The sequence below is a fragment of the Apteryx rowi genome, unplaced genomic scaffold (genome assembly GCF_003343035.1).
Source record: "Apteryx rowi isolate R43461 unplaced genomic scaffold, aptRow1 scaffold_369, whole genome shotgun sequence".
NCBI classification, from domain to species: Eukaryota; Metazoa; Chordata; class Aves; order Apterygiformes; family Apterygidae; genus Apteryx; species Apteryx rowi.
Window position 1 is genome coordinate 472,614 of NW_020450185.1, and position 9,028 is coordinate 481,641.

Sequence of the window (9,028 nt, forward strand, 5' to 3'; positions counted from 1 at the left end):
CCCAGACCTTTCCATCGGAACACGTCCCAGGAAGAAACGAGCAGCTCTTTAAAATGCCCACACGTCAGAAAAAAATAAAGTTCTACCAGTTCACACTTTTTTCTTGCAGGCCATCCCCCAAAATGACAACAGGAAAGCAATCTTTGCAGGTGTTCAAGCAAAACCAAGGAATAAAAGTACGATAAAGATTCTTTTATACAAAACTCATATGGTCTTTAATTAAATGCAACTTAAGTGGTGTACACAGATGTCCGATACATACAAAAAGACAGATGCACCATCATAAACAAAAGTTAGTATTTTACATCTGCTGTGCCTTTCACTGAAATATAGTACATTTCTCTTCAGCTAGTCTGCACTACCAATAGCATGGAGGGAATAAAACACAGCAGCATTAATTCAGATTTCAGCTCCTATTTACAGAAGGAAGATGGTAGTATTGTAGAACATACCTGCTTTCATAAAAAACATCTTATAAAAGCTAGTGATTACCTACCACTACTGGAGGGCTTTGCTGATGTCAGTCAGTGTCACTGCTCGCAGCTTGATTAACTGATTACACAGTTCAGGTCCCACCTGCAGTGATTAGTTCAGTTTCAAGAGACATAAAAAACTCTCTTACCTGCTCATCTCTCCCACTCATCTGAGCCCTTTGTGTGTTTTCCAAACTCGAGTGCTAATGCTGACTGTAGCATTAACACAGCAGGATAAAGACATGACAGTCAAAGGGGGTTAAACACAAACTACTTAACAGTTTTATTCTTCAGATTTTTTCGACTTCAATTTTGCCATGGTTTCATGTGACGAAGCTTTGTCAGTTTCGGTTTTCTCTACTGTTTCTGCAGTTTTCTTTACAGTTTCAGCAGTGTTCTTTTTTGGCCTTTGTTTACTGGAACGTATCAGGTCTTCGCGTCCAAGTTCAACCATTTTTGCTTCCCAAGAGTTGATTTCATTTTCGTACCGAACCTTATCGTCTTCAGCAAGCTGCAAGTACGGCTGGAAGAAAATTATATATTGACAGCTGTGAAAGTGGCTATTTCTGGATAACTGTCATATCATTTCCTCCCCTTTTATACAAAGGCAACGTAGTACATGACCTGGGCAGTGCGCATCTGAGGTGTTCACTTTCATCTCCAGCAAATTCAAAAAATGCCGCACTTGTGCAAAAACCCAAAACCGTAACATCAAATTATGGTTATGTCAACAGATGCCCATTCCTGAATGGGACAGTTATTCCATTTTACTAGTAACAGCTAAGGTTTTGTAGGTGAGTACAAGTTGGGAAAGCTCGGATATGTAAGGAACAAGAATCCAGACAGGTATTTCTGCTTAACATATGTCAAATTCTCTCTCTACAGGAAAAACATAGAACATGAACCTAGCACATGTTCTAAGTACACATTCAAAACAGTCTGGAAGAAGGACATTTAGGAGGCAGGACAGAAAGGTACAGAACATCTGAAAGAACTGGGGACTTATTTTATTTCAGTATAGCACACCTCTGATTTTCCCATACCCATCTGAACCATCATACTTCAACCCACTGAGAAAGCTGGCAGAAAAACATCCCTGAGGCACCCAAAGTAAATAAATCGCTGTGTGCAGTTGTAAATTTCTGCCTGTTAACAGTGTTTCCAAGACTAGCAAGTTACTACCCTGACATTAAAACAAAGTATCTTAATTTTAATTTATTGGAGGGGGAGGGAGAGGGAAATCAAACTGTTGAACATTATTCCACCTTCCCTCCTAGATCCCACTCAACTTCCATTTCCAGGCATACAGAACTTCCATCCTATCACACTCACTCGCATTTCATCAACACTGTTAAAAAAAATGGTCACTACTGCAATAATAGCAACGACAATCTTGAAAAAGATGGGCAAATAAGATGTTGGAGTATTTTCCTCAATATTGTATCCAAGCAACTCTAGCTCAACTCAAGATTTTGTAAGAATGTAATAATTTTGTCATTTCCTGATTAGATTAAAGCCACATCAAAAGCCACGGACATACCTGCTTTTGAAAAGTGGATAGCTTTCGCCATTCTTCAAATAAATACTTCAGCTTTCCCTACAGGGTATCAAATATTCAAAACATTAATATTAAAATAATATTAAAGAGACCACAGAGGGTTACAGGTGAATGCCACACCAGTAAAAGCCAGGTATAAACCAATACGAAAAAGCACCCACGCAAAGTTGCAAAGTCTTAATTCCCCATCTCTTAACCTAGGTCAGCAATAAACAATGCGGCTTAACACACTGCTGCGCATCATGGGACCCACACTTAGCGATAACATAAGCATAAAGTAAGTTAGAATTACTTCACCTGCAGCAAAAGCATGCAAACAGAGCAGCTGAACTGCTTTATAGCAACATGATTGCATCCTACCCTACATGTTGGTTTAATTTAAACCAAGCCATAACTTAAGCCAAGCCCACAAAAGTATTAACCACATTCACGGGAAGCTTTGCATGACTCCAGGAGTATTTAGCCATATGTGTGTCAAACTAGGATGCAGCTGACTAAAGACGCCTTGTAAATAGATAACTGAGGAAAATAACCATTTCTCATCCTTTTTTATTTGCTGCTAAACATGTTGACATCCTAATTAAACTGGTCTTACTAACACACCACAAGGTGTTTCTGCAAACAAGACTCATCATATCTTTCATGAAACTACATTATCACCACTTCCCAGCTGTCTACCTGCGTAAGGTAAGGAGGATATTACGGATATAGCAGAGGTCGCTGATGCTTTAAGTGCAGTAATCCAGCAATGTAACTTAAATCACCCCGAAGTGCAGTTTAGTGCAGAACTTCTGACTTTGCAGAGGAACTCCTGCATGTTCCGTAACATTGATTTTGCTATAAGAGGAACAATAATAACTACTACAGATGTGATAGTGGACCACCGCGACAGTTTGAAAAATGAATGCATTTCTAGACTGAAATAAAGAGCAGAATTCTTTCCTCATAGAAAAGGTGAAGTCTGTAGCACTGAAGCGCAAGAAGTACATCAGATCTTTTAAGTCTGCATATTCACACACCAGCTTGTACAGAATATACCCTCAGCAGTATAGCCAAAAAATAATATCTAACAAAGCAAAACCCAGAGATATTGAACTGCTGAGCAGTTGCTTTGAAAGACACAGAATCTAAGAAAGATTTCCTGATTACAATAAATTTCATAGGGCAACAGATATCATTACTGAATAAACTTTTCTTTTCTTTTTTTTGTATAAAAAGAATAATCTTTCCTGGCTTACCATTGGTGAAATTCCCTCACTTTCTTGAAAGTGTTCTGACACAAAAATGTTAAAGCCACTACGAGGTCTTTTAGGTTTTCCAAGCACAGTCAATTCCTTCAAAAACAACAAAAAAGTTATTCAATCTACCCAACATGCATTTTTCCAAAACTGAACACATCACTTGTCCTTATGTTTCATACAAAAAAAAACAGTTTCAAATTCAATTTCTTGTATTTTGTTCTGTAAACTGGACTGCGTTTCAAGATGATCTGGTTATTCACACTGCTTGTCAAGACCTTTGCTAAACTAAACTAAGAAAAGATAACTTGAATTTTCACAGACGTAATAGTTCAAAAATGATCCTTTTTTTTGTTTAACTTCAGCCAAGCCTTTCAGAAACTAAAAACTATATTTATGCTCATTCAGGAAAAAAGTCATGACAACAGGGCATCTATTATCTCCACAAGGCTGTGGCAATTGGTGTGAAATACCATATGCTTGCAGAGGAGAGCAGATAGCTGACTTTGTGGGTGGTGAGAAGGTAGAACAGAGGCAGCAGATTTCCAGGGAAACAGAACTAGTTTCCTGCTACCAGAATGCTTGCCTACAGGGATGATAGTGAAGGAGGGGAAAGTACAACAAATTATGGATGCAACTACATGTGCTGGTTTCCTCAGCTGTAAGACCTTACCACTATGGACTTGGTGCTGCAAGGTAGCACCTCCTCAGGTATGCTGCTTAAATTCCTTGTGGTGCCATACTCTTATAATAATAATGAAGGAAGTTTTTTTTGTCATTCCAATCTTTGAGTATTTTAAAACCCAATCTGTTTCACTTTTACCAATTAGGGCAACATCACACAAGGAGCTCAGTTCACACAAATGAATAGGCAGTAACCTCTTCAATTGATTTTGCCGCTGGACAAAGCATAATGTTGTATCCTTACAGATGGCTCTGTCTCTAAGGATTCATATATAAACCAGCTAAATGGGAACAGGGAAAATGATCTGTATCAAGAAGTCTAAAAAAGACACTAAGAGACATACATCTATACAAGACTAACGCAACATGTCAGCAGCTACTTGGAGTCAGAAGTGGCAGAACCCAGAGAAAGGCAGGAAGAAAGGCTGTTCCAAATGGCTGTTACCCTGTAGGGGCCAACAAAAGGAGAGATACAATGTCCTTCTGAGAAGCTGTTTCCGGATATCTTCAGACCTGTGTTGCTGGCTCAAATGTCCTCACATAGCTTTACAAATGGGGGAGAAAAAAAGCACAGAGAAGCTACTCATGAACACAAAGATATGTGCTAGTTCTGGTCTTCAAGCACAGGAAAGTCACTAAAATAACCAGTAACACCATCTATGATTTTAATCCATGTTTTTTTTTTTTTTTTTTTAATGAGCAGCTTTGTTTTAACATTTCTAAACATGCCCCAACTCTGTTGCTGCCATCTAGCAACTTTTAAATAGCAGGCAAACAGACTTCAGTTTCCTTGAAAAAACAAAAAAACAAGAAAACAAATTTGAAATTTAAAATACTTACTCTTTTTTGCTTGAACGATCTTCTTTTTGCCAGTTGTCTTCTCCTTTCTTCTTTCAAAGCTGCAGCCACGGCTGGAGTTAGCTGCGCTTTATACATGGCCAGCTGCTCTTTGTATCTTTGCCAGTCTGCCCTTCTAGCTTCCTCATAAACCTACAACACAATCACCAACCTTAACCTGATGTTACCATTCAGCTAAGCATGGTGCTTTTTAAAGTACTGAAGAGCCAAATCCCTTCTGAAACAGTGCCGTCTGCAAGAAGACACAGATCTGGCTATATATCTAGTCAACCATCATTCAGCATCAGTGAAACAAATCCCTAAACATGTTTTATGTACTAGAAAACACACAGGAACATGAAGCAAGCAAATTTTTGTAAATCTTCTCTCTACTGATCATATGCTGCCTTCTGTCCTCCCCTAGGAGCAATCCACTAGGAATAATCCTAGAAATAATCCACAGGGATTGACACAAATTAAAAAAAAGCATGGCTTTAGCTGTGTAAGAGTAATTTAAGCACCTTCTGGACCCTCTGTCACACATACATCCTTCTGAATGACTTACATACGAATGACATACTTACATGCAGTGCAGCCCTTACTATGGGTAAGGGATAGTCGTGTCCTATTTCAACATGGAAGTGCCAGGGCAGAAAACTGCCACTGCCTCCTCAAATTGTTTCTACTTGGTCATCACTCACAGCATAAACTCTGGCTTGATGTGAAGTGGTTCTGACCCTTGTGAAGCTGTCAGCACACTAACCAACTTTTAACTGATGTCTTACCTTTTTGTCTCCTTCCAATCTCAGTAATAATGCAATATATCAAATGAATAAAAGACTACTTTCATAAAAACCTAAGGTTTAGTTGAGATTTTCAGTAGTCTGCACTGTCTGGTACTCCGGTAGTGATTGTAGGAGCAGGTGGGAGGCCTATTGCTTATAGCATTTAAAATGTGAAGAATTAAGACAAGTCCACAGTATTTTTAAAAAAATATGGAATCCTTTTTAAAAGCTGAAAAGCATGAGAACATAAAGATCAATTATAAACATACGGGAAGATGCTAGACTAATTCAAAAACACAGTAAAACCCAGGCCAGACTTTCCCAAACACTTTGTGGTTTGGTACTATCTAAATACAAGAATACCTGGCATAAGTATAACCAGACAAGCACTAAGGCCTTTACTAGCCAAGAATCTCTAGCAGCAAAAACAAATACTGGCCACAGAGCAAGAAGGTAGGAGCAATGACACCCGAAACAGTCTAAAACTGAAAACTAGAGGCTCACCGAAATGAAAGTAGACATTGCACATTGAGAAAGAAAGCCGCAAGAGTGCTCAAGGCAGAGGCCTAGAAAAACACTGGGAAGAAGGTAATTCTACTAGAAAATATTAACTTGGAAAAAAAAAAAAAAAGGTACCTTTAAATTAGGTCTGCAGTCACTATCAAACCATTAAAAAGAGTCAGTCCTTTCACCAAAAATTAAATCACATCTCACCTAACTTAAGAATAGGAAAGTAGAAGAAATTAACAATACTTTTGTTATTATACCTTAATGCACACCTGTATAATAACCATTCATAAAGAAATTAGGTACGAGTTTTCAGCCATACAGCCACGTACGGCAAGGCTTGTGTCATTTGTTTCTTTCTGGCACTGGATTAAAAATATGATCATATGTAGAATTATCAAAATCTGCCCCCTGCCTCCAAGTACTTCAAAGCCCCCAGTTCTCTCCAGAATTGTTTTTATGCCTCTACTTTTGTACGCAAGCACTTTTTTTTTTTAATGGAGAACATCAAACCAGGTAAAATGACCGGTAAGATTCTATACAGTTCAAAGCACATTGGGGGGGGGGGGGGAACGACACACACAACACTTACTTGTTTCTCTGATACTGGTAACTCCTTCCAAGCATCTGCCAGTTTTTTAACCAGCTCCACACTATTCATTTCTGTATATTAAAAATAGAAAGCAAGTAAGAAATATTCAGTAATGCATTTCTTCAATTTTCCCCAGGAAAGAAGTTGTCACTAACATCTTTTTCCTGTACAAACATGTCTTCTTCCTTTTATAAACCTATTTACTTACTGTGGCAGTTAACAGGAACTGTGATTTTGGGGGGAAAAAAGGTCTCTGCTCTTAGTTCAAACTCTAACGAAACATGCAGTTATAAACTGAAACACCATTTCTGAGACAGACATCTTTAACCAGTCTACAAAAGTTTCTCTTTTAAGGTGGATCCTTTTCTAGAATGCAAGATGGTCTGAACTTGGGCAAGGGTGTGGGGGGACACTTTGTTTTTTAAGTTTTTATTCATTTACCTTGCGCATACCACAAAAACAAATTTCTAGTTCTCAGTTTTCGGCAGACATGCTTGATCTTTATTAAAATAAGGTCTCTTATCTACAATATTATTCAACAAGGTTAAAAAAAAAAGTCATCTCCTTCTCCCACAAACAAAATTACAGACAGTGACTTGAATTTGCTTCATTTTTCAGCTGACTGGCTTTGACGGACTCTTTCACTATTCTCATTTGATGCACCTTCCAGTCTTAGACTACTTCAATGCCAAACAATGCCTGAAATTTGGGGGGAGGAGGGGAGAGAGGATATATGCTTTTTCTTTCCTGAAAAATCCTTTCTAGGTTTTCCCTATGCTTCACCCTAAAAGAAAAGGGATAGATCTTCCTCTATCACACCTCAAATGTAAGGTTCAGCCACCTCAACTGAGGAAAAGCAGAACTAAGTTCTTGTAAGTAACCTGATTTCCAGAATTCTGGAAAAGAAACAAAACAAACAGAAAAAAAAAAACCCAACAACAGACTGACTGGGGGAGTTCTTAGTCCAGGTACACCATTCTTAAAACTTTTGAAAATACAATGTTTTGGCAATCACAACAAGAAAAAAAAAACAGGTTATTGAAGATTATTTCTGCTAGAACTAGAAAGCCAAAAAAACAATACCAGCTTTGCTTTATAGAGTAAAGTACACTTATTTGCAGATTATTCAAGTTCTGGAAAGAGGCAGCAAAATATTGTTGTTCAGGCACGTATCTACAACAAGATCTCTAAGCTCAGTGTCTCAATGTTTTAGACTATTAAACTCTTGAACTACTGAGCAAAAAACCAAAGGTATCAAGTTCTTTTTGCAGTGTAAACTAACCTCACACCTTGCAATCATAGCTCTTTAAACATCTTAACATAACTTAGATATAGAGTTATGCTACATTTTCTCATTTCCACAGTACTTTCTGTATCAGCACAGCTTTCTATTTTGCTCTTCTCCGATTACAGTTCGGAACGACCACATTCATCATCGTAAACTGTATTTATAGGCAACTAAACATATTCACAGAAAGCCATTTGCCTCTAAATACAGTTACCTTTTCTCTCTTGTATGTTAGTAACAGTCCAAAACACAAAGTTTTTAAGCTACTAGCAAAGTATCAAAATAAAAATCACATACAGCTCATTATGTCAAAAAATGTATTTCAAACATGCATAGATTCATAATTAACTGAAAAACACTCGTCACTATTAACACAAACATCTCAAGTGTTTTTTTCCTTCAAACTTTTTAAAAGTTACATACTCTGCTTTAGTTGAGCTATTAAGTATAAAAGACTGCACTAATACAAGCATAGGCAGTAGGTGCAGCAACCCTGAGCTTACTTTACGTTACTGATACAACAGGTCTTTGGTCTCCTAACATGACAGTAACGTTTCTTAGTTACACCTATGACATTTAATTTACAAAAAATGTATTAATACGAAAAACTGTATGAGTATATATATATATACACACACACATATAAAATGTACATGCATATATATTTCGTACATATATTTTATGTATGATAATAGCTATATTTTATGTGTATGTTATGCTTTTTTGCTTTAATCACACATCAGGGAAAAAAAAACTCCATGTACCTAAAGTAAGACTAGCTTTACAACAAAACCTGTGGTACACTCGGCGCGTTGAGACCTCATACTTCTAAAAACAAAACAAAACTGATCAGGAGTCGATACTCGGTACCTAATTCCATTAAGACCCCGTACCTGGATTTTTTTGCCGGAAAACAGAACGGTTCTCCTTCAGAAAACGAAAATAGGCCGTTAACGGCCGCTTCGGGCGCTCGTAGGAACTGATCCGCCTGCAAAGGCCCTTCTCCACCGACAGCGTGACGCTACAACGGCAGCACACAACCGCAGCCCGTTACCCCGACAGGCCG

General features: G+C 37.9%; 1 protein-coding gene across 1 annotated transcript; it reads right to left on the bottom strand.

Moving 5' to 3' along the window:
• Window positions 1-188: 188 nt before the first annotated feature.
• TFAM (transcription factor A, mitochondrial) lies at window positions 189-8,997 on the bottom strand (the record flags this gene model as incomplete). Its single annotated transcript, XM_026073462.1, has 6 exons — window positions 189-996; window positions 2,014-2,070; window positions 3,270-3,365; window positions 4,794-4,943; window positions 6,675-6,745; window positions 8,856-8,997. Coding segments are annotated over 6 exons (756 nt in total), but the record flags the coding sequence as incomplete, so codon positions are not given.
• Window positions 8,998-9,028: the final 31 nt, after the last annotated feature.